The 26,478-nt window shown below is 39.1% G+C and overlaps 1 protein-coding gene across 1 annotated transcript in view; it reads left to right on the top strand.

Moving 5' to 3' along the window:
* The first annotated feature begins 12,807 nt into the window (after positions 1-12,807).
* ENPP2 (ectonucleotide pyrophosphatase/phosphodiesterase 2) overlaps positions 12,808-26,478 on the top strand; it is a 161,929-nt gene continuing 148,258 nt past the window's right edge. Inside the window, exon 1 of the mRNA XM_060195679.1 lies at positions 12,808-13,125. Within this exon, the coding sequence (XP_060051662.1) occupies positions 13,105-13,125 (21 nt within the window). The 5' untranslated portion in view covers positions 12,808-13,104. The remainder of the gene's footprint in view (positions 13,126-26,478) is intronic.

The following is a 26,478-nucleotide window of genomic DNA, read 5'->3' on the forward strand; positions in this document are numbered from 1 at the left end:
TACTCCCAGTCTGCCTCTCTCTTTTAGTAGGGTGGGGCTCTGGGGAAGCTGAGCTCCAGGACACATTGGTGGGTTCGTCAGTCCAGGGAATTCTGGTCAGTATCATGCTGGCATCCGGAACCTGGTGACTGAAAAGAGGGTTAACATACACAGCCAAACAAATAGCTATGTCTTGTAGTGGTATTGAGGATTGAACCTTGGGCCATGAAGCTTCAAGCATGAAAGTCTGTTTGTCTATCCAATATTCAAGTTCCCCCACACCAACCCTAGGACATACTATTTTAGTGGGCTTGCTGGGTCAGAACTGGTGAATCTGAACTGAGCTATGCAGGATCCTCCATCTTCCATTTTATGCATGATGGCAGGTACAACTAAACTTCTTTGACTCTCTTCAGATTCAAATTCAGATCAGGAATTTTAATAATTCACTTGGTTGCTATGTGACATACTTTGTGCCTTTGTTTGTCCTCCAAATATCCGATAAGGTCTACATTCTGTAATATAAAAATAATATTCTGCAATGTAAAAAAAGAGTATCATTATCAAATAAATCTCCAAAAGTAGAAGCAATTGTCAATCGGAAAACCCAGTTGCTATATGATTCCATTTATGTGACATAACCAGAATAGATAAATATATAGAGACAAAAACTTGACTAGTGGTTCCTAGGGTTAAGAAACTGAAATTGTGGTTGAGTGACTATGAATGGGTTTAAGTTTTCTTTTTATAGCAATGAAAATATTCTAGAAGTGATGGTCATATAACTTTGTAAATATCCCAGAAGCTATTAAGTTGTACTGTATATTAGGAGATTTATAGTTTATAAATTATTAAAAGTAAACATCAAATAATTTACCAGAGCACTGCTCATCTCTGGCTTGTGGTGGTGTAGGGGATTGAACCTAGGACTTTGGAGTGTCAGGCATGAGTGTCTCTTTGCACAACCATTATGCTAGATAAAAGATATTTTATCTTTATTTTATTTTATCTTTATCTTTATTTGCTTATTGGATAGAAACAGCCAGAAATTGAGAGGATGGAGGAGACAGAGAGAGACAGAGAGATACCTGCAATACTGTTTCACCACTCATGAAGCTTTCCCCATGCAGATGGGGGCTGGGGGTTGGGGGCTGGAACCCAGATCCTCGTGCTCTGTATGTGAATTCTTTCATTCATATCTGCAGAATGCAATATCTTACTAAACAGTCTACTAAACATAGGGAACATAAAGAGAAAAGAACTCCTGGTTAGGAACAATTAGTGCACAACAGCCAGCAGTCGCAGCATTGCTCTAACAGAGACACGTGCAAGAAGAGAAGACATATAGAGCACTTTGAGGGCATGGAGATATTGGAAAAGACCTGACAGAGGAAGTAGTTTTGAATCCAAATAAGAATTGACCAAATAGTATAACAAGGAGGCTTCCTAAATTGCCATGATAAGGTAAAGTTACTTATTCCTGATAGAGACAGAAGCATGCAAAAGCTTAGAGAAGCAAGAACACAGGAATTTTTTGGAGTAACAGATGATGTGTGGCAACACCAAAGTAAAGTAGACTGAAATATAAGCAGGGGCTAAATGATGCCATTCCTTGAACCACTCATGAATTCACTCAGTACTTTATCCAGTATTTCCTGTTTGCCAGGTAGAAGTTATGTCTGAGACTTCAAGCTTGGCTTTTAGAAATACTGGAAAAGTTTATAAAAACTGACACTGGATTTGAAAGATAACATACCTGGTAGAGTGCATGCCTTCCCACATACAGGATCCTAGATTCAAGTGACCTATGGGAATATTCATATAGGAATGTCTTGAATGGCAACAGGAGTTCTGTGGATGATGGAACAGTTATGGGTTGACTCTCCTCTCTCCATCTCTTCCTCTCTCCCCCTTTAAGAGTGAAAAAAAATTGACAAGAGTAGTGGTATTGATGCCCCAGCACCACTTTAAAAATACAAATTTAAAAAAATGACATCTATCAATAGGTTTTACCCAACAGATGACTGGTCTGCAGGTGCTTTAGGCACCAGGTTTTTCATAGCTTTGAGTGGGACACTAGTTGTAACTGATGTCAAATATCTGTAGAGTGCAGGGAACATGAAGGCAGGGAGTCCTGATACCTGGGAGTCTACCTTCAATGAGTGTTTTTTTTTAAATTATCTTTTTATTTATTTGTTGGGTAGAGAAAGCCAGAAATCATGAGGGAAGGGGGTGGTAGAGAGGAAGAGAGACAGAGAGACACCTGCAGCCCTGCTTCACCATTTGCAAATCTTTCCCCCTGCAGATAGGGACTGGAGGCTCAAGCCTGGGTCCTTGTGCACTGTAATACATGCATTCAACCAGCTGTGCCACCACCCAGCCCCAACAGAGTGCTTTTTGAGCGCCTGCTAGGCAGCATGTGGCACTGGAGATACACCATAGACTGAAAGACTACCATCCTCAGGAAGGTGTAGCCATGTGGAAGCTACAGAAGACAGGTCAGAAAGTGACTAGAAGAGTCTCTCACTACAATAAAATATGAATGACATAAAGGGGGTGAGAATGTTAACAGACAACTAAGAATAAAGAAGATGACAGATTCCTAGGTTAGCCAGTCAAGGAAAGACTCTTTGTTTTTTAATTTTTGAAAGCATTTTTATTAGTGACTTAAAACTGATTTGTGAAATTATAAGATAATAGGGGTATAATTCTACAGCATTCTCACCACCAGAGTTCTGTGTCCCATCCCCCTCCTCTAGAAATTGCAGTAGTTTCTCCTAAGATCACAAATATGGGATATATATATATATATATATATATATATATATATATATATATATATTCCCCCACCCCCATTTTTATTTACTTCTGTGGCCCTACCTTTACTTCCTAAGTCACACGGTACACCTGTTAACGACTTCCTGAGTATCCTTCCTTTTTACCTTCTTCCTCTCAGATAAATGAACCTGTGCCTGACTTCCTCTAGTGTTTTACAGATTCTCTTCCCTGTCAATGATGGTATAAAAACAGATTCAAGGTTGCAAACATGTAAGGGTCCTGATGAAAATGGGCTTCAGAGCTCTCTGGAGGAAAGATTCTTTATAGAGGAAAACTTTAAGTCAGATCAAAAATGAGGAAGCCAGGCTTGGCAACAAGTTGCAGATACTACCATGACACCAGCCTGCCTTCTCTGGGCAGACGACCTTGCCAATGTGTCCTGGAATCCCACTTCCTCTGAACCCTACCCCACTAGGGAAAGATAGGGACAGGCTGTGGATATGTATTCACCTGCCAACACCCTTGTCCAATGGTGAAGCAATTACAGAAGCCAGACCTTCTGCCTTCGGCAACTCATAATGATCTTGGGTCCATACTCCTAGAGGGATAAAGAATAATAAAGCTTTCAATGGAAGGGATGGGAAATTGAACTCTAGGGTGGGACCTGTTTGAAATTGTATCCTGGTTATCCCACAACCTTGGTAATCACTATTAAATCATAAATAAAAAAAAAACCAGGCTTGGAAGATCCATGGGAAATAAGCTCTAGGCAATGAGCACATGTGGAGAGAGAGAGAGAGAGAGAGAGAGAGAGAGACAGAAAGACAGAGAGAGTTTTTTCTGGAACATTTAGAATATTTAGACCATATTAGAAAAAGAAGTTCAGAGGAATACCAAAGGAGACCACCTGGGACTGCAACAAGACAGGACTAGAATGACTTCAGGAAACCACCAAATCACTGGTGAGTGCAAACACGTGTGGCTCATGGATAGGGAGGAGCCTAAGGAGAGATTAAGTGGCTGGTAACAGTCTGGCAGTTTACCAGTTAAGACAGCATCTCCAGTCTGTTTCACCAACAAAAAGACAGACTCCCCAGAGACTCACCAAATGAAACTATGAATCTCCATTGCTACTGCCCTCAGAATCTGGAGCAGTGGGGAAGAGGCCCTGTGCTGACACCAGGGGAAAGAGAACTAATGAGGAAACTCAGGAGAAGATCTGTACCTCAGTGGCCTAGGGGTGGAGCTGTGAGAGTCTCTTTGCATAACCACTGGATTATCTCTGCCCCACCCTGCTTTATCTCTTGGTCAGGAGTCAGTGATTAAGCTAAGAAGCCTACTTATAGTTTAAAAGCCCTTAGGATTCCATACCCCACAGGGAAGAAAAAGAACAAAGGAGGCATTTAAACCACTATGCTCCAACTCAGGGATTAAAAATATAATTGAAACAACTATCAATTTCCACAGCTGTGAACCATGTGATTACCTTACTTAAACACAAGTCAATCCAGGCAATAGTGATCAGTAATTTGAAAAGTACTGAGAGAGGGAACTCATAACATAATATATAAAATGGTTAAAACAACAAGAAGAAATATTGGAGAAATGAACCAAGACAAGAGTCCAGCTAACAGCCCCCAAAGGGTGAACCACAAAATAATGAGGTCAACATCCAAACACTAGTCAAGGAAATAATCACAGGAGTGAGTAAAGAGTTTGAAAGAATTGTCATCAGAAATGCAGAAACAACAAATGAGACTCTGGAAGAAAACACTAATTATCTCAAGGTTATTAGAGAGCTGAAAGCTGAAATAGCTGAGCTAAGAACATAACTAGCTGAACAAGGTAAAACAGTATCAGAACAGGGCAACAAAATAGATGAACTCCAGAAAACAGTACAGGGGAGAGAGAATAGAATAATTGAGGCTGAAGACAGAATTAGCAAGATCGAGGATGAGTTAGAGACAACTAAAAAAGAAGATATCTCAAAAAGAGATTAAGAGATACTGAAAACAACAACAGAGACCTATGAGATGACTTCAAAAGTAATAATATACACATTATTGGCTTACCAGAGGAAGAAAGAGAAGAATAGGAAGAAAGCATTCTTCAGGAAATAATAGCTGAGAACTTCTCTAGTCTAAACAACATAAAAGACATAAAGGTTCAAGAAACCCAGAGAGTCACAAACAGAATTATCCCAGACTTAAAGACACCAAGACACATCATATTTAGAATGGAAAGGAAACAGGTTAAAGAAAGGATCCTGAAGGCTGCAAAAGAAAAACAAAGAGTCACCTACAGAGGAAAACCCACAAGATTAGCAGAAGACTTCTCCACATAAACATTACAGGCAAGAAGAGAATGGCAAGATATCTATCAAGTGCTCAATGAGAAAGGCTTTCAACCAAGACTATTGTATCCTGCTAGACTGTCATTCAGACTGGATAGAGGCATATAAACCTTCTCAGACAAGCAACAGTTGAAAGAATCAACTATCACCAAGCCTGCCCTAAAAGAAGTTCTGCCATATACCAGAACACTCTAAAACTCTACAAGAATGGCATTAAAATATCTTCAGTCTTTGATATTAATAAATGTCAATGGCCTGAATTCACCTATTAAAATACACAAAGTAAGAAGATGGATCAGAAAACACAGTTGAACAATATGCTGTCTACAGGAAACCCGCCTAACTCAACAAGACAAACACAAATTTAAAGTGAAAGGATGGAAAACTATCATACAAGCCAATGGCCCACAAAATGGGCAGGAACAGCTATTCTCATATCTGACATGATACACTTTAAAATTAATATAATTAAAAAAGATAGGGATGGACACTAATTAGTGGTCAGTGGATCAGTCAATCAGGAGGACATAACAATTATTAACATCTATGCACCCAATGAGAAGCCATCTAAATACATTAAACATCTACTGAAAGAGCTACAGCAATATATTAACAGCAACACAGTCATAGTAGGGGGCTTCAACATCCCACTCTCTCAACTTGACAGATCATCCAGGCAGAAGATCTATAAAGACATAAGGGAGCTAAATGAAGAGATAGATAAACTAGAACTATTGGACATTTTCAGAGTCATTCATCCCAAGAAACTGGAGTACACATTTTACTCAAGTCCACATAGGTCATTCTCAAGGATAGACCATATATTAGGCCACAGAGACAACATCAGCAAATTCAAGAGCATTGAAATCATCCCAAGCATCTTGTCAGACCACAATGGAATTAAACTAACACTTAACAATCAACAAAAGATTAGTAACAGTCCCAAAATGTGGAAGCTAAACACTACACTACTTAACTACTGGGTCAAAGAGGAAATAAAGGAAGAAATCAAAATGTTTTGACAGTTCATTGAAAATGAAGACACAAGCTATAAAAGTATTTGGGACACAACTAAGGCAGTATTGAGAGGGAAGTTCATAGCTGTACAAGCACACATTAGGAAACAAGAAAAAGCACAAATAAACAGCCTGATTGCACATCTTAAAGACCTAGAAGAAGAAAAAGAACAAAGGAACCCTAAAGCAACTAGAAGGACAGAAATCAATAAAGTTAGGGCAGAAATAAGTAATGTTGAAAACAAGAAAACCATACAAAAGATCAACAAAAGTAAATGTTGGTTCTTCAAAAGAGTGAACAAAATTGGCAAACCTTTAGCCAGACTCACAAAACAAAAAAGGGAGAAGACCCAAATAAATCGGATCATAAATGAAAGAGGAGATATCAGAACAGACACCACAGAAATTCAACATATCATGCAAAGCTTCTATGAACAACTATATGCCATCAAGATAGGGAACTGGAAGAAACAGATGTTTTCCTAGATACCTACGAACTTCCAAAATTAAGTAAAGAGGAACTAAATAACATGAACAGGCCCATCACAGCTGATGAAATTGAAACAGTTATCAAAAACCTTCCCCAAAATAAAAGTCCTGGACCAGATGGTTTTAAAATGAATTCTGGGGAGTTGGGCTATAGCGCAGCAGGTTAAGCGCAGGTGGCGCAAAGCACAAGGACCAGCATAATGATCCTGGTTCGAACCCCGGCTCCCCACCTGCAGGGGAGTCGCTTCACAGGCGGTGAAGCAGGTCTGCAGGTGTCTATCTTTCTCTCCTCCTCTCTGTCTTCCCCTCCTCTCTCCATTTCTCTCTGTCCTATCCAACAACGACAACAACAATAATAGCTACAACAATAAAACAACAAGGGCAACAAAAGGGAATAAATAAATAAAATAAATATTTTTAAAAAAAAGAAAGAAAAATGAATTCTACAAAACCTTCAAAGAAGAACTAATACCTCTACTTTTAAAAGTCTTCCAAAAGATAGAAGACACTGGAATACTCCCTACCAGCTTCTATGAAGCCAACATCACTCTGATATTAAAAGCAGATGGGGATACAACTAAAAAAGAAAACTACAGACCAATATCTCTGATGACCATGGATGCTAACATATTGAACAAAATTCTAGCCAACCGGATACAGCAGTATATTAAAAAGATTGTTCATCATGACCAAGTGGGGTTTATCCAGGCATGCAAGGTTGGTTTAACTTACGTAAATCAATCAATGTGATCCACCACATCGATAATAGCAATACCAAAAACCACATGGTTGTATCGGTCATGTCAATAGATGCAGAGAAAGCCTCTGACAAAATACAACATCCCTTTATGATCAAAACACTACAAAAATGGTAATAGATAGAAAATTCCTGAAGATAGTGGAGTCTATATACAGCAAACCTACAGCCAACGTCATACTCAATGGTGAAAAACTGGAATTATTTCCTCTCAGATCAGGTACTAGACAGGGCTGCCCACTATCACCATTACTATTCAACATAGTGTTGTTAGTTCTTGCTGTAGCAATCAGGCAGGAGCAAGGAATTAAAGTGATACAGATTGGAAGAGAAGAAGTTAAACTCTCCTTATTTGCAGATGACATGATAGTAAACACAGAAGAACCTAAGGAATCCAGCAGGAAGCTTTTAGAAATCATCAGGCAATACAGTAAGATGTCAGGCTACAAAATTAACATTCAAAAGTCAGTGGCATTCCTCTATGCAAACACTAAATTAGAAGACACTGAAATCCAGAAATCAATTCCTTTTACTATAGCAACAAAAACAATAAAATATCTAGGAGTAAATCTAACCAAAGAAGTGAAAGATTTGTATACTGAAAATTATGAGTCACTACTCAAGGAAATTGAAAAAGACACAAAGAAGTGGAGAAATATTCCATGTTCATGGGCTGGGAGAATTAACATCATCGTAATAAATATACTACCCAGAGCTATATACAAAATTTAAAAAAATATTTATTTATTTTATTTATTCCCTTTTGTTGCCCTTGTTGTTGTTGTTATTGATGTCATTGTTGTTGGATAGAACAGAAAGAAATGGAGAGAGGATGGGAGACAGAGAGGGGGAGAGAAAGATAAATACCTGCAGACCTCCTTCACTGCCTGTGAAGTGAAACCTCTGCAGGTGGGGAGCCGGGGGCTTGAAATGGGATCCTTATGCGTGTCCTTGCGCTTTGCGTCAGGTGCGCTTAACCCACTGTGCTACCGCCCGACTCCCAGCCATATACATACAAATTTAATGCTATCCCAATCAAGATCCCAAGCACATTTTCAGGAGAATAGAACAAATGCTAGAAATGTTTATCTGGAACCAGAAAAGACCTAGAATTGCCAAAACAGTCTTGAGAAGAAAGAACAATAATGGAGGCATCACACTCGCAGATCTCAAATTCTATTATAGGGCCATTGTCATCAAAACTGCTTGGTACTGGAACATGAATAGACACCCAGACCAGTGGAGAGCCCAGAAGTAGGCCCCCACACCTATGGACATCTCATCTGTGACAAAGGTGCCCACACTATTAAATGGGGAAAGCAGAGTCTCTTCAACAAATGGTGTTGGAATAAATGGGTTGAAACATGCAGAAGAATGAAACTGAACCACTATATTTCACCAAATCCAAAAGTAAATTCCAAGTGGATCAAGGACTTGGATGTTAGGCCACAAACTATCAGATACTTAGAGGAAAATATTGGCAGAACTCTTTTCCACATAAATTTTAAAGATATCTTCAATGAAATGAATCCAATTACAAAGAAGACTAAGGCAAGCATAAACCTATGGGACTACACCAAACTAAAAAGCTTCTTCACAGCAAAAGAAACCACTACCGAAACCAAGAGACCCCTCACAGAATGGGAGAAGACCTTTACATGCCATACATCAGACAAGACGCTAATAACCAAAATACATAAGTAGCTTCCTAAACTCAACAACAAGAAAACAAATAACCCCATCCAAAAATGGGGGGAGTTCTTGGACAGAACATTCACCACAGAAGAGATCCAAAAGGCTGAGAAACACATGAAAAAATGTTCCAAGTCTTTGATTGTCAGGGAAATGCACATAAAGATAGCAATGCAATACCACTTCACTCCTGTGAGAATGTCATACATCAGAAAAGGTAACAGCAGCAAATGCTGGAGAGGTTGTGGGGTCAAAGGAACCCTCCTGCACTGCTGGTGGGAATGTCAATTGGTCCAGCCTCTGTGGAGAACAGTCTAGATAACTCTCAGAAAGTTAGAAATTGAACTACCCTATGATCCTGTAATTCCTTTCCTGGGGATATATCCTAAGGTACCCAACACACCCATCCAAAAAGAGCTGTGTACACATATATTCTTAGCAACACAATTTGTAATAGCCAAAACCTGGAAGCAACCCAGGTGTCCAACAACAGATGAGTGACTGAGCAAGTTGTGCTATATATACATAATGGAATACTACTCAGCTATTAAAAACGGTGATTTCACCATTTTCAGCCGATCTTGGATGGACCTTGAAAAATTCACATTAAGTTAAATAAGTCAGAAACGGAAAGATGAATATGAGATGATCTCACTCTCAGGCAGAAGTTGAAAAACAAGATCAGTAGAGAAAACGCAAGTAGAACCTGAACTGGAATTGGCATATTGCACCAAAGTTAAAGACTCTGGGGTGGGGTGGATGGAGAATCCAAGGTTCAAAAAGGATGACAAATGACCTCATGGGGGTTGTATTGTTATATGGAAAACTGGGAAATGTTATGCATGTACAAACTATTGTACTTACTGTTGAATGTAAAATATTAATTACCCAATAAAGAAATTAAAAAGAAAAAAAGAAGTTCATTGGTCCGGGAGGTGGCACAGTGATAATAAAGCTTTGGACCCTCAAGCATGAGGTCCCAAGTTCATTCCCTGGCAGCACATGTTCCAGGGTGATGTCTGGTTCTTCCTCTCTCCTCCTATCTTTCTCATAAATAAGTAAAATCTTCAAAAGAAAAAAGAAAAAGGAAAAAGAAGTTCATCGTGTGTGTGACAATTGGACATGCTTATAAACTTTGATGTTTTATTTTTCTTGTATATGCAGCCTCAAGTATACCCATTCTTGTTAACTAGATGTTTTTATAACCATCTGCTGAGTAAATAAACTAATGAAAACAGTAGAAAAGAAATTGAGAGAAAGGGGAATGGTTAATAAAAGAATGTTCTAGAGGAAATAGGAAACAAGGGATTCTATATCATATTTCACATCTCTGAGGTGAGAAGGAAAGACAAGACAAATAAGTTATTTGGTGCTGGAACATGAAGCAGAATTCCATCTCAGTAGCTACAATGATCTTTGCTGGGGAAGAGATAGTTACAGAAAGAATGCCAGTGGGGATGAACACAGAGCTCTGTAATGGTGGGGATACCAGCTTTGTATAACTGCAGATGTGGGTTGGCAGAACACTTGAAAGGGTTCTAGACAATACTGCTGTACTGCTGACCACATGTAAATGGTGGTGCTCATAGACATGGTTGTTCCCTATCAACATGTGTGTTGATAGGGAACCCTAAGCACTTAACTACAACTTGGGTGAAATTCTGCAGATGAATATGATAGGTGTAGGACAAGGATAAAGAAATAAACAAACTGAGATGGGAGGAGAGAAAGAAGGGAACTTATGTTTAGTCTAGGCTAGGGCTCGAGAAAGTAATGTGGAAGAGTTGACCAAGAACAAGTGGCAAGAACAAAGGAAAAATTCAAATGAATCAGGAATCAGGAATATGGTGGGAGGAACTGGAGAGAAAGGATGCTCCTTCTTCCTTTTTGGTAGGTATTCATACAATAAAGCACTTAAAAATATAACAATGGACACCTTTTATTGTGTAAGACAGTATGTCATGAAACTAAGGCAGTGGGTTTTACTGACATCATTCCATTTAATCCTCATAGCATACATAGATCCTCACAGCATACATAGATCCTCACAGCATAGATCCTATTTTACTCTTAATAAAAAAACTTAGTGGGTTTACTATATTGGTCACTTTTTTTTTTTTACCAGAGCACTGCTCAGCTTTGACTTATGATGGTATGGGGGTTTGAACCTGTAGTTTTGGAGCTTCGGGCATCAGAGTCTCTTTGCATAACCATTATGCTATCTACTTCCACTTGGTCACATTTTTTTCACACCTAAGAAGAAGACTAAACTGCATCTATCTGATGAAGTTAATGTCCATAGCCACTAACCTAGGATGCCATATTATCTATCTATATGTTTTTCTTATTGTAGAACAATATATGGCTACAAAATTCTTTTCTTGTAAGGTGATAACCTAGGGCTGGTTACATTAACCCATTCTGCTCAGTGGGCAGGATGAAGTCCAAATTCCCTAGAGTAACAGGGAAGAGTGGTCAAAGTTCAAACCTCTCTAGATGCACCTCCCACACACTCTGCTCCTGTAGGAGCAACTGTTTTCAGTTTACTGAAGGCAATGAGACAGGTTGTATATGATGTCCTCTGGGTCAGTGGCGTCCTTCTCCCTCTTCTCCTCCTGGCTGTCTCCTTCCAAACTGATAGTATTATTGGCCTCTTTCCTTTTCTAAGCTGAAAGAGAGAGAGAGAGAGAGATGGAGGAAGGGAGGGAGAGAAAAAGAGAGAGAGAGGGAGAGAGACTGACTCATACACCCAATGGTTCCAGGGCATATCTGCAACTGCTGTCATAGCTGTCCTCATCACAGTTCTTGGGATGCTGACTCCCTCCTTAAGGCTTTCTTCACTATCATAAGACCTCACCCAACCCTCTTTCCTTTAGTATTTCATCATCTGGAAAGACACAGGAAGAGAAAAGAAAAAAAATGCGCTGGATTTGGTCAATGATGATCTCTTACAGCGATCTCAGGAATCCTTTAACTCATACCTCAAAGTGGTGGCCTGGTTCCCATAGTAACCTTTTAGTAACTGGTAAAGAGAAAAAAAAAAAAGGTCTTAAAAACATAGTAAATAAATTCTGTAGGCATCAATACCCCCAGAGAGCTATTATCCTAAAACAATTTTTAGTACTCACTTTTGTCATTTCAAAAAAGGAGTTAACTGCAGCTCCTAAAGTAGTTATAACTACTGTTGCCTTATATTAAGTATTACAATTACGTGTTACACCGTGTGTTTATCATAATTAAGTTCCTGCTATGGGTCACTAGTGGAGAAGTGGGTGGTTTGTGGATTGGCTAGGATGCTGATTGGATTGGCCCAGATTTCACTTTCTGGTTGAGCGAGTGGACAAATATCTTAATTTTCTGGTCATTCGGTTTCTTTGTGTGCAAAGTAGATATAATTAAGAAAGCCTCCCCTGCACCAAGGAGGCCAAATGACAGTATGATTTTAAGATCTTTGTGTACTGTGGTATGTTCCGAGGGAACAAAAAAAAAAAAAGGTTATATTATTTCTGAAAGCGTTAGAGGAATCCATAGAATATATGACTGCCTAGTTTAATCTGGGGATTCTAATTCAGAGAGTTCGTCAGCAACACAGCAGGAAACGTATGCAGCAAGTTCTTTCTGAAACGGGAAATAATGCTACAGGGTTATACAGAAAAAGGCAAAACAAAACCCATAGAGACTCTCTGTGAAAGATTACGAGATAAAAAAATAACTTGGCACAGTTGGGGGTGGGAACATGGACGGCAGCGCTGGATGGCGCGTCTTCAGCCTCCAGACACTTTCCTTTCCAAAGCCATTTTAGTCAAAGGTCATGTGTGAGTCTTGTCAAAGGCCTGCCTCCAATGGAATCATTGTCCCCCGGGACAGCGGCCCCCTGACTACATCTGGACTGGAGAAATCCCAAAAGCAAACGGCCCAGTGCAAACAAGAGCAGCCGGGGGCAGCAGTCCGGGGGCAGAGCTCACAGGTCCGCCTCCCGCAGCAAAGGCTGAGTCCGCAGCGCCCTGGCCTGAGCAGGCACCCACTAGCCCGCCCGCAGCATGACCCGCCTCGTCCACTGGGTACGGTAGGCGCCTTTCCCCTCGCTCCTCCATTGCTTGCTGCTATTCTGCCAGCACTCAGTCCTTGCAAAGGGCCTCCTTCCAGCTTCGCCGGGGGAAAAAAAAAAAAAGAAAGAAAAGAAAAAAAGAAAGATCTCCACTGGGCTGCGTTCCCGTACATTCAGCTGGAGCAGTTTTCAGGCACACAAGATATAGAGCTGAACTCATTTGGAGTTTCCGTTGCCAGAGTATATTTAGATTTGCAAAGATCTCAGATCGCGTTTCCTTGCAGAGAAGGGCCTTAGAGGACTCTCCAGGCACTCCAGGCTCTCAAATCCGTGCCAAGACAGTCTCCGGGTACTGTGAGCTCTGTCCACTTGGGGTCGCGAGGGGACTCTTATTTATTTATTTATTTATTCATTCATTCATTCATTCATTCATTCATTCATTCATTCATTCCCTGTTGGCTAAGGTTTTGCTGGAAAACATATGGTTCCATAATATTCTCTGGGATTCTTCACTCTTTCCAACACCTCTTAGATAGAGGGAGTCCCTTCCCTAAGACGGTGTCCCCCTCTCCGAGTCCACAGAGGAAAGATGTTAATTGGAATTAGTGCACAGACCCCGAAGCCAGCCTTCTGGCCCTTTGTGTTTAACTGTCTAAACAAACCTTTCAAATGCAACTGCGTTTTGCGTTTGAGTCACCAGAGCCTGGGGTCTCAACTGGAAGACTTGCTTTTGATGTGGGCTTGGACATATCCCAGGGTAAGCAGAGCAGGTGGGGAGGATCGGAAGTGGGAGTGGGTATAGCAGGCATTCATTCAGGTGCAAGAGAGCGGTGGGTCAAAGGGTTTTGGGATTGTTGCATCCCCTGCTCTCTTGGTTTCATTTTAACAGGTTAAGCTTAGAGCCATTTCTCAATGATAAAGACTATGAAAACAAAAGCCCTTCTAGTGCTCAGCAGGATGCAGAAGGAAGGAGTGCTGGTGTTTGTTTATGTACTTATCACACACCCAGTTCCTCAGAGGATCAGAGACTTTCTTGTATTAGTTCATTCGAAGTTTTTCTTTTCTCTTTTAATTTTCTGTGCTTGCTCTCCATCTTGATTTTTCTTCCTGTCCCACTCCTACTTCTTGAAAAAGTTGGAGGACATTCACTGTCTTGATGACCTCACAATCCGGTTGCTTCTACATACCTTGTGCATCTGCCCTCACTTCTAGAAAAAACTTGGTCACAGTTGCAAAGGACTTCTTGTAGCTAAACTCATAGAGACTCTCCCCCCCATTTTTGTTGCCCTTGTTGCCATATTATTGTTATTGTTGTCATTGCTGTTGTTGTTGGATAAGACAGAGAGAAATAGAGGGGAGGGATATCGAGGGAGAGAGAAAGACATCTGCAGACCTGCTTCACTGCTTGTGAAGGGACCCCCCCTTGCGGGTGGGAAGATGTGGTTCGAACCGGGATCCTTACTCTTCCTGTCATGTGCGATTAACTCGCTGTGCTACTGCCTGGCCCCTTCATAGACTTTTAACCTTTCTCCCAGTCTTCTCAGTGTCATTTTGAACTGTTGGTTATTCCCTCTCTATTTCTTCTGGATTCTGTGGTACCGGAGCTATTCAAATACTACTTAGTGCATCTATAAGGTTTCCTGGCATCAGTACTGGTGTTTGTGATTCCTTGAATCTCTTACCTTTTCATCTCATAGTCACCCTAAATAATCTCACCTATTCCCATGCCTTCAACCATTACATACTTTGTGGCTTCTTTTTCTGAAATATAACTTTTTCTCTAGGATAGGATTTTTCTACAAGAACACGTGAAAAATGAATGTTTCAAAACAATTTGCTTTTCCCTCCACTTTTCAGGTCACATCTTCTAATCTGCTGAGCCATCAACTCAGATAGAACAAGGTCGTCCTAGGGCTAGTCCTCTCACTCATGACAAGTCCCATCTATACTATCTGCTTACTAACCCATTTCATGCACACACTGGTGTCTCCATCCCTCCTTTCAGTGTTTCTGTTAAAGTCATTGCCACCCCAATTTTGATACTGATCAGAGTTGCCCACTATCCTCCTTTGGGCACCACCTAGACACTGTATTCAGCACACTGTGTCAAATGGTCTTTCTACAGTTCTTCTTCTTCTTCTAGCATTTGCCTTTCTTCCGTAGCCAGTCAACAGGTCAGGTTGAAAGCTGTCAGGAGCTGCTTCTTGTTGTCTTTGAAAGTGACTGGGATCCATGTGGATTCAGTCAGTTAGAAAGGATTGTCAGTTTCCCCAATGAATGGGTACTCACGGGATGCAGTGTAATAGAACCATGACTTTTGCCCAAAAAGAAAACTTCAATTTCTCTAGTTTTTTCCCTTTGCAATAAATATTGATCTATACAGATTCTCCATGATTTGCTTGCCTTTTACCTTCATCTTCAGTCTCATCTCTTAACATTCATTCTTTACCCACATTTTATGCACATTGTGTGTAATTTAAGCCTATGAAACTATTCATTAAATATACCTTTCCTCCTTATCCTTCTCTTGGGTCCACGCTTAACTTGTATTTTTTTAAAATTTTATTTATAGAAAGGAAACACTGACAAAACCATAGAATAATAAGAAGGGTATAACTCCACACAGTTCCCACCGCCAGAACTCTGTATCCCATCCTCTCCCTTGATAGCTTTCCTATTCTTTGAATGTCTCAAACTTTTTAATGCACAGACCTTAACTTGTATTTTTTCTTTAAAAACTCAGTTGAGAGCCATTTTCTCATGGAAATGATCCAGAGCATCTGCTCCTCATCCCCCAGAGGTACCCCTCCCATATTCTCCCAGAGTTTCCTTTATTCTTACTATCAGAACATTTGCCATTCTTATCAAAGTGATCTATTTACTTGTCTATTCCTCACCAAGTTGTAAACTCCTTGAGGGTAGGGATCTTATCATCTTTAGACCTTATAACCTGAACCCAACTAGGAAGTTCAGTGAATTCTTGTCAGGCATGAATAAGATGACAGAGATACAAAAGCATATCTGGAAATGATTATCTATAATACAATATGGTAAAGATTGAAGACTGAAGATCAACCATGACTGTCAGGCGAAGCACAATCTTTTACTTATTTAACAAGGATATGGTTTCGATTTACTATTGAGATAATCCTCTAATCCAGTTCTCTCTCTGATCTACTAAAAGGTTTCTCCTCTTGCTACCCTAGCCATTCTATCCTTGCCAAAGCCGGAGAAAAACTGTATGAAAAGCCTGTTGCAATTTTGCTTTGCTTTTATGGAGGCAAAGAACTCTTTAGGCTACAAACTGCCATGGGAAGAAGAGACTGAAGGTCAAGCAAGATTGGTGGACTTGGGAGTCAGGTGATAGTGCAACGGGTTAAGCACATGTGGTGCAAAGCGCAAGGACCAGCATAAGGATCCCGGTTCGAGCCCGTGGCTCCCCACCTGCAGGGGAGTCACTTCATAAGCGGTGAAGCAGGTCTGCAAGTGTCTATCTTTCTCTCCCCCTCTCTCTCTTCCCCTCCTCTCTCCATTTCTCTCTGTCCTATCCAACAATGATGGCATCAATAACAACAATAATAACTACAATAATAAAATAACTAGGGCAACAAAAGGGAATAAATAAATATAAAAAAAAGATAGGGGGCCAGGTGGTGGTGCACCTATTGAGTGCACATGTTACAATGCACAAGGACCCAGATTCAAGCCCCTAGTCCCCACCTGCAAGCGGGAAGCTTCACAAGTGGTGAAGCAGTGCTACAGGTGTCTCTCTGTCTCTCACCCTCTCTATCCCTCTCTTCCCTCTCGATTTCTGACGGTCTCTATCCAATAAATAAATAAATATGAGAAAAACAATAAAAAAGAATAAAAAAGGTGAACTTCTAACACAGCCTTTGACATAGTGGTATCAAAGAGATAAACTGGCATTGTGTGTGTGTGTGTGTGTGTAGTCTGAGTATAGTTTCACTGCTCTGAGCTGCTTTTTTATTTAGAAAGACAAAGAGAGAAAGAGAAGGAGAGAGGAAAACACTACAGCACCTAAACCTCCTCTGGTATCATATCATTGCCCTTCTGGTGTAGGAGCTCAAACCTGGCTGTGTATATGACAATCAGACCCAAGAGCTATCTCTTGGTATCAGACCTCAGAAAGGAACATCAGACTGGTAGAAACACTCCTGGAGAGTAAAAAAATTGTTAAGAGACCGGAGACGGTAATAAATGTATCTAAAATTCTAAGCAGAGAACTGAGTAAGTTCTATAGAGCTTTTGAAAATGCAAATTGTTCTTGTTTGAAGCCACCTTCTTTTAAAAATTTCTTTATTGGGGAATTAATGATTTATAGTCAACAGTAAAATAAAATACAATAGTTCGTACATGTGTAATATTTCAGTTTTCCACATAACAATGGAAACCCCACTAGGTCCTCCTCTGTCTTCCAGGACCTAAACCCTCCTCCCTACCCCACAGTCTTTTACTTTGGTATAATACACCAACTCCAGTCCAAGTTCTGCTTTGTGTTTTCCCTTCTGTTCTTGTTTTTCAACTTCTGCCTATGAGCAAGATCATCCCATATTCTTCCTTCTCTTTCTGATTTATCTCATGATTCATTCAAGCGAAGCTACCTTCTTTTAAAGGTTCGTATATACACCACTTTTCTTAAAACACACTATATATTCTATACACAGTAAAACTTTTTGCAAATATTGAAGGTATTCATACAGGTCTAGTCTTGAATACCCTTGAATTATCAGGAAGCTCAGGTTAAGATCTGTACTAAAAAGGTTTATTTTATTCAAGTAGGTGGTGATTTGTGGGAGTCAATGTAACTCCCATTATACTTATTTTTCTTTTGACAGAATTTCAGTGTATTGTGTGGTATTCAGTGCAAACTTGGGTTCATAGGACCTATATTTATACTCTGGTACTCATTACCTATATGATTTTATCTCTCATTAATAGTTTCCTTATCTATTAAAAAATAATAAGAGACAGAGGGAATTACAACTAAATATGAGAGTGCCTGGGATATGGCTATATTCACATAACAATCAACTCAAAACCTTGTTTTCTGGAATAGCTTAGTTCTTGTAATATTATACTGGGATAAAAAATTGCAGATTGACTGGATTAATGACTGGTTGGATTAAAGATAGTAGTGGTCACAAAGCAGAAGTTGGACTGTGTTTGGTGTATGGCACTGAAGTAAAGGTTGGGAGGAGGGGGTTGGTTCAGGTTCTGGTGCACGATGGTAGAGGAGGACCTAGGCAAAGGGAGGTGTGGGGATTGAGTGTTTTGCAGAAAACTGAGAAATGTTACACATACACAAACAACAACTATATTTACTGTAAACCATTAATTCCCACCCCCAATAGAAGAAAAGATAGTAGAGGTATGCCACTGGGCTCTGTCTTCATTTCTGTTTTTATTCAATACCATTGATATCCATGAAGATTTTAGACACTGATTATGTTTACTCTTGGATACTCCACCTTATGTTCCAAAATAGTTGTATTGAAAATATAATTCTGGTGGTAATATGGCCAATGGAACACTGTTTAACATAAAATAGATCTGTTTAGGAGGCACTGTGGCAATATAAGCAAAAAAGAATGTCTGACCAATGGCATGGACATATTTTTTCCCACTCCATAGGATATCTCTCTGTTTTTGGTGGTGATTCCTTTGCTGTGCAGAAGATTTTCAGTATGATGTACTAGTTTATTTTTTCTTTTGTTTTTCTGGCTGCTGGGCTAGAGTCTCTAAAGACATTTCCAAAGCAGAAATCATGAAGCATTCCACTGATACTTCCTTCTATGCATTTTATAGTTTCTTGTCCATTATCTAAGTTTTTTTTATCCATTTTGTGTTTTGATTTTTATGTTGCAGTCCTGCTTTATTCTTTTTAAAAAATATTTATTTATTCCCTTTTGTTGCCCTTGTTGTTTTTGATGTCGTCATTGTTGGATAGGACAGAGAGAAATGGAGAGAGGAGGGGAAGACAGAAATGGGGAGAGAAAGACATACATCTGCAGACCTGCTTCACGGCTTGTGAAGCGACTCCCTTGCAGGTGGAGAGTCCGGGGCTCTTACCAAGATCCTTATGCTGGTCCTTGTGCTTTGTGCCACATGTGCTTAACCTGCTGCACTACCACTGGACTCCCAGTCCTGCTTTATTCTTCTGCATTTGGCCACCCAATTTTTTCCAACATTATTTATTAAAGAGAATTTTCTTTCTGAAATTAAATATTCTGGGTCAGATTGTCACAGATTAACTCTCCATAAATGTGAGGGCTGATTTCTGGGATTTCAGTTCTATTCCATTGATCTGTATGTCTCCTCCCCTTAACAATAATAAACATTACTCGGTTTTGGCCCTGTGATATAATTGTAAGTCAAGCAGTATAATGCCTCCATTCTTGTTCTTTTTTCTCTGAATTGCTTGGGCAATTCTTGGTCTTTTATGGTAACAGATCAACTTCTGCAGTGTTTGTCTTAATCTATTAAGGAGGCTCAGGGATTTTTATAGGAATTTTATTGTATCTATATTGCTTTTGGTAACATGGTCATCTTTATTTTATTTTATTTATTTATTTTCTTTTTAAATTTTATTTATTGGGGGATTAATGGTTTACAGTCAACAGTAAAATATAGTAGTTGGTACATATGTAACATTTCTTAGTTTTCCACATAACAATTCAACCTTCTCTAGGTCCTCCTCTGCCATCATGTTCCAGAACCTCCCCACCCCACCCCAGAGTCTTTTATTTTAGTGTAATACACCAGCTCCAGTCCAAGTTTTCAGTTTCTCTGTCTCTGTCTCTCTCTCTCTTTTAATTAGTGATTTAATACTGATAGACAAGATTGTGGGATAAGAGGGGCATAATTTACACAACTCCCACCACCTGAGTGCCATATCCATCCCCTCCCCTGGAAGTTTCCCCTTCATTCCTCTGGGAGTATGGACCAAAGATCTCAATGGGGCTTCTCCACTAAACATGGGCATTGACAGGTTGATCCATACCCCCAGCCTGTCTCTACCTTTCGCTAGTCGGGTCGGGCTCCAGGGAGGTAACATGGTCATCTTAATGATGTTAATTCTTCCAATCCATAAGCATGGGATATATTTCCACTTTCTTTCTCTTATTTCCAGAATTCCTCTTCTTTTTCTAAGTACTACACAAACTTTGTAAGAAAACAAATAAGGAAAGTGCCCTGAAGAAACAAAAAATATGTCTGCAATCTTACTACTGTATTAATATATTGGTAAATAGCTTTCATATATATTGTTATGCACATATAGCCTTAAAATTGGATACCTTTGTATATCATTCTGTGACCTGATTTCACTAACAACATAATAAGAATAATTCCCCCCAATATTGTATTTTTCCCAAAATTATTATCACCAATTGTATTCCACTCTGCAGCTGCTTCTTTACTGAAAGCTTTTTGGTGGGCATCAGGCTGTTTCTAGTTTTTTTTTTTTTAATTTTTAATTTTTTTTTATGTTACAAACAGTGCTATGATGGCTCCCAAGGTCCATGTCCCCTTATATCCACTCTGTAGGGTCATTTATATTTTCTAAAATAGCAAAATCTTGGGGCCAGGCAGTGGTGTGCCTGGTTAAGCTCTCACATTAAAATAGCAAATTCATTAATAACTTAAGAAGCTGTTGAGAAACCATGACTAACCAAAATGTCTAAAGACTACTTTTAGGGTTTGCTACAAAAATTTCTTATTTTACTTTTAGAAACTTTAATTACATTCTATGTTACATATGTTTAGTATACATGTGTTTGTTATATATAGGCATGTATATAATTATTAGTCCAAAGATTTAATGGAAGTATACAATCTAGAAATGTATCAACAGTCTGTAGGTTGATGCAGAAGTGAGAGAGAGCCAGTGAATATATACCTTGACAGAGAATTAAGTTTGAAGTCCACACATTTTAATTTATTGATCATTGTACCAAATATGCATTCCCAAACTAAATGTAAAGAAAAGGAATGGTATATTTATTTTTATTTTAAAAAATTACATGTCAACAGGGGTTTAAATCCATACCATTCCCACCACCAGAGTACTGAATCTTGATTCTCCCTACTGTAATCCACCACAGTTCCCTTATGATTGTAGATATGGGATAACCATCATCTCTACAATTGTCTACATTTATACATAATTGACCCACTTTTTAAAAAATGGAATGGTATATTTATTACAGGATAGAAATAATTCTTTGAAAAGAGGGACACTAATATTTTAGGGTTTGGAGAAGACACTTGAACATGATCTTAGAGCCTTATTATAGAATAATTAAGTCATCATCTTAGATATTCATCAAACATGTAGGTCTCCTTTATAGTGTGAAGCATTTTTATCTGAGAAGCAGACCTTTTTGGGGGCAGGGAAACATGGTCAATTAGCTGGTGACTTACAGTCAAAATGAATGAAAGACTATATTATGAGCTGAAATATATTTCCACCATACTCTTATACTGAAGTTCTCTCCTTATACCTCAACCCTCAGAATATAGCACTATTTAGATATAAGATATGTATTAGTTAAAATTCTTCATAGAAACGGTATTAATAGTCAAATATAAAGATTTGGGGATTTGACTGTATATATTACAATGTGAGATGAAAGGCCTAAGAATTAGATGTGCCAACATTTGAAGGTAGAGGATAGACATCACAGTTTACATGAATAGAACACTGTTTCCCCCTCTTTTGGTTCTGTCTAGTCTCTCCATGGATTGGGTGATGTCCACCCACTTTAGAGAGGGCCATCTATACTCAACTGGTTTAAATTCTGATCCCTTCCAGAAGCACCCATTTATACATAAGAAATGTTTTGCTAGCTACCTAAGCTTCCCAAGAAAATTGACCACTGCAAGGTTCTTACAGGGGTAGTTAAAGTATGCTTTGGACACTAGGTTGGGCTTAGTCCAATAGACCTAGTACCCTCATAAAAGAGGGAAAACTAAGATACAAATACATAAATGGGAAAAGAAGATAGAAGGAGACTTAGGAAATGGTAGTCATCTATAAAAGCAAAGAGATCTGGAACAGATCCATTCTTTATAACCCAAAGTGAGCCAACCCTGCCAAAACCTTGAGTTTGGACTTCTGCACCTCCAGTTATAAGAAAAAGAATCCTGTTGTTTCTCTCTCTCTCTCTCTATTTCCTTTTCTCTCTCTTCCCTCCTTTCTCTTTCCCTCTCTTTCTTACTAGAGATAGTAGAGAGGCAAGTGCTATAGAGAGATAGAAATAGAGATATAGATAGATACTATAGCACTGAAATTTCCTTCGGTGTCATGTGAGCTGGACTTGAACCTGGGTCACTCACATGGCAAAGCAGTACACTGTCTGAGTGACCTATTTCACTCAATTGGAAAAAAAACTTTTTCAAGGCACCCAAGTTGTGACACTTTGTTATGCAGCACTAGTATGTTAACACAAAATTTCATGGGAGTACAAATGTGCTTTTTGCTAGTAACACCAGAGATTCTGTTGTTGTTCAGAAAAATGACAGAGGATGGTATGCTGCTATATCACAGGTGACAAAGTATTCTTATTTCCTTTAACGCTGACCAAAGTGTTATTGGTGTGAATTTTTATCTTTGTTTAACAGATAGGAAATGGAGGTTTAGAGAGACTAAATGAGATTATGGATTGCACTGCTTAGAAGTGATAGGAGATAAATTTTATTTTATTATTTTTATTTATTTATAAAAAAAGGAAACATTGACAAAACCATAGGATAAGAGGGCTACAACTCCACACAATTCCCACCACCAGAACTCCATATCCCATCCCATCCCCTGATAACTTTCTTATTCTTTAACCCTCTGGGAGTATGAACCCAAGGTCATTGTGGGATGTAGAAGGTGGAAGGTCTGGCTTCTGTAATTGCTTCCCTGATGAACATGGGCATTGACAGGTGGATCCATATACCCATCCTGTCTCTAATAGAGAAATTTTATGTGAGTCTTTCCTTTCCTTTCTCATTTTTTTTTTTTTTTTTGTTGCCAGGGTTATCACTGGGGATTCAGTGATTGCAGGACACATCTATCACTCTTGCTGGCCATTTTTTCCCTCTTTTTTTCTTTTTTCTTTCTGAGAGAGATAGAGTGAAATTGAAAGGAAGGGGGGTTAGGGAGGGAGGGGAGAGAGAGAGAGAGAGAGAGAGAGAGAGAGAGTCCTGAAGCACTGTTTCACAGTTTGTGAACAACTCCCCTCCCATAGGTGGGGACTGAGGGCTTGAATTCACAATCTTGTTTGCTGTAGTCTATGTGCTCTAACAGATATTTTGCTGCCTGACCCTTGTAGACTTTTCATAGTGAATTTTGTACACTTTTAGTTAAAACATGATGCCTTTCACCTCCATGGACAAGACAAATATCACTTAAAGTTTGAAAGATGTGGATTATGGGATGTGGTCATGTTTCCCTATTTTTACCCTAAATGTCCTGAAGATTAATCTATAATCCTACTCAATGAGGAGATATCTAATTTTTGAGGACACTTATTCCACCCTCATATTCATTATCAAGTATTTATTAGTAATCTTTGATTAGACACCTTTGTTTATGTATGCAGAACATTTATTCACCCCTTAGTTGCTTTGTTTACTGACAAAATGGGCTTTGACAACACAGTTTGTTTGTTGACAACTCTAATTGCAAAACTTTGGATGTGCTGGATACAATTGAGTTTTTCCATCATTAATACTGCTCAGATATTAATTCAACATAGTGACGTGAAGGATATTTAACATTTTCCAGGAAGCTGCTTGATTTTAATCAGCAGGAACAAATGCAAGATTATTACACTTTTTCCTTGGGTGACCTCAGCTTGTTCTTGGCACCCAAGACTGCAAGGACTGGTTTTCTCTTAGTGTTTCAGTGACTTCTACCCAGGGGACTTATTATTTTTTAACTTTGGGGATAATTCCATTAGAATGTAATTCCTCCCTGAAAGAACAAAATGTTGCTTGTGTTGAATTATTCTTGCTATGTGACAAGACCAGTGACTCCCAAATTGAGGGACCAACAGAAAGGTCTATAAGTAGGGCTGTCAAATTTAGAGAACGAAACAAAGTAAATCAGGCAAAAACAATAAAATACCAGGATACTTCAGTAAAGGCTACAGAGATTTCATAGTGATTATGCAAAGAACGTTCCTAATATTTTGAAGTTTTAGGCTCAGTATCCAGCACAAGCAAAAACTAGACCTGAGTAGTGCCCTGGCAAAAAAAAAAATTAAACTTTTAAAATTTTAAGAGGTTATTCACACATCTCAAATATTGTAACTACTAAGCAATATATTATCTCTGGTTATTCCATCTCAGAAGTAATATTGAGGTGGATTGTTGGTCTCTTTTTTTTTTTTCTTAAGTATTTCAAAGTCTATAAAAATCTGTGTAGTACCATGTCTTGGTTACGACTGACCAAACTTGTAACTTTCAGTTGACCCAAACTTTCAATTTTGTTGAACCTACTTGAAAGCTATGCCTACCACAAGCTGAAGCAATAATTACACTACCATTTTGATGACTTGTATCCTAGAGATCATGCAAATAATACACAATATATTATGCAATCCTCCAGGATGTCAAACTATAGCTTACATGTCAAGTCTAGTTGCTGTTCATTTTTGTAAACAAAATTTTACTGGAATGCAGCCATCCCTTTTGGTACTCTTTGTGTGTGTGTGTGTGTGTGTGTGTGTGTGTGTGTATGTGACTGATATTGCAGTAAGTTGAGTAGTTGTGCTAAAGATGTCTTTGTGATTTACAAGACCTAAAATATTGCTTGACTCTTATCATAAAATGTTTAAGTACATAGTGCTCATAACTATCTTTGGATAAGTGACTATTTATTATTATTTTTAGTGTGGGGAAAAATTACGGCCTGAGTAGGTTAAATAACTGGGCAGGACCTCTAAATTTTTAGAATTCAAACCAACTAAAATACTTCTATTCTTATTAGAGATGAGCTGATGGTTGATTGTCAATTACATTTTTCTAAGTTGAGTTGGAAACTGAGGTTTGTGTGTGCGTTTTGATATTTTTAAATTTTTAAAAAAATATGTATTTATTTTCCCTTTTGTTGCCCTTGTTGTTGTAGTTATTATTGTTGTTGTTATTGATGTCATCGTTAGATAGGACAGAGAGAAATGGAGAGAGGAGGGGAAGACAGACAAGGGGAGAGAAAGATAGACAGCTGCAGACCTGCTTCACCGCTTGTGAAGCGATCCCCCTGCAGGTGGGGACCTGGGGGCTCCAACAAGGATCCTTACGCCAGTCCTTGTGCTGTACGCCACCTGCGCTTAACCCACTGTGCTACCACCCAACTCCCTGTTTTAATAACTTTTATTGAGAGCTAATGGTTTACAGTACAGTTGCCGACACATTGGTTAAATTTCTCATCTCACCATAATAGGTGTCTGAAAAGCGTTCTCACTCTCAACCTAAATCTTTTTCCATCATCATGCACCAAGACTCCAAATCCCTCTCATCCCCCATCCTCCCCAGAGTCCTTTGCTTTGATGCAATACACCAAACCCAGTCCAAGCTCGGCTTGTGTTTCCCCTTCCTGTTTTTGTTTCTTAAGTTCTCCCTGTGAGCAAAACCTCCCATGTTCTGTCTTCTCTTTCTGAGTCATCTCACTTAACACGATTCCCTCAAGTTCCATCCAAATTGAGATGAAGAAGGTGCTTCATTAATCTTAATAGTTGAGCACTATTCCATTGCGTATATATGTATATATATACCACAACTTTCTTAGCAACTCATTTGTTGTTAGACACTTAGTTTGCTTTGAGTTTAGGTAACTACAAATTGTGCTGCTATGAATATAAATATAGAGATCTCTTTGAATGAGTGTGTTTGTTTCTTTAGAACATGTCACCAGGATATACTTACTCCTGAAATTTATAATCCCCCCTCTTTTTTTTTTTTTTACCAGAGCACTGATCAGCTCTGGCTTATGGTGGTGCAGGGGACTGAACCTGGGACTTGACGGAGCCTCAGGTTTGAGAGTTGTTTGTATAACCATTATGCTATCTACCCCCACCCTTATAGTTCGTTTTTTTGTTATTGCTGTTGTTGTGAGACAGTGATATGGGAAGAAACCACAGCATAGAAACTTCTTCAAACAGGGACCAGATGTTGGTGTACCCAGTTAAGCACACATAGTACTAAGGGCAAGGACCAGCTCAAGGATCCAGATATAGATCTTTTATAGATCTCTAGGATACAAGTTTTGAGCCCTGAGCTCCCCACCACAAGTGGTAAAGCAGGTTTGCAGTGTCTATCTTGCTCTTTCCTTTTCTGCCTCCCACGCCCTCTCAAT

This window comes from Erinaceus europaeus, chromosome 1, assembly GCF_950295315.1.
Source record: "Erinaceus europaeus chromosome 1, mEriEur2.1, whole genome shotgun sequence".
In the NCBI taxonomy this organism is placed as follows: Eukaryota; Metazoa; Chordata; class Mammalia; order Eulipotyphla; family Erinaceidae; genus Erinaceus; species Erinaceus europaeus.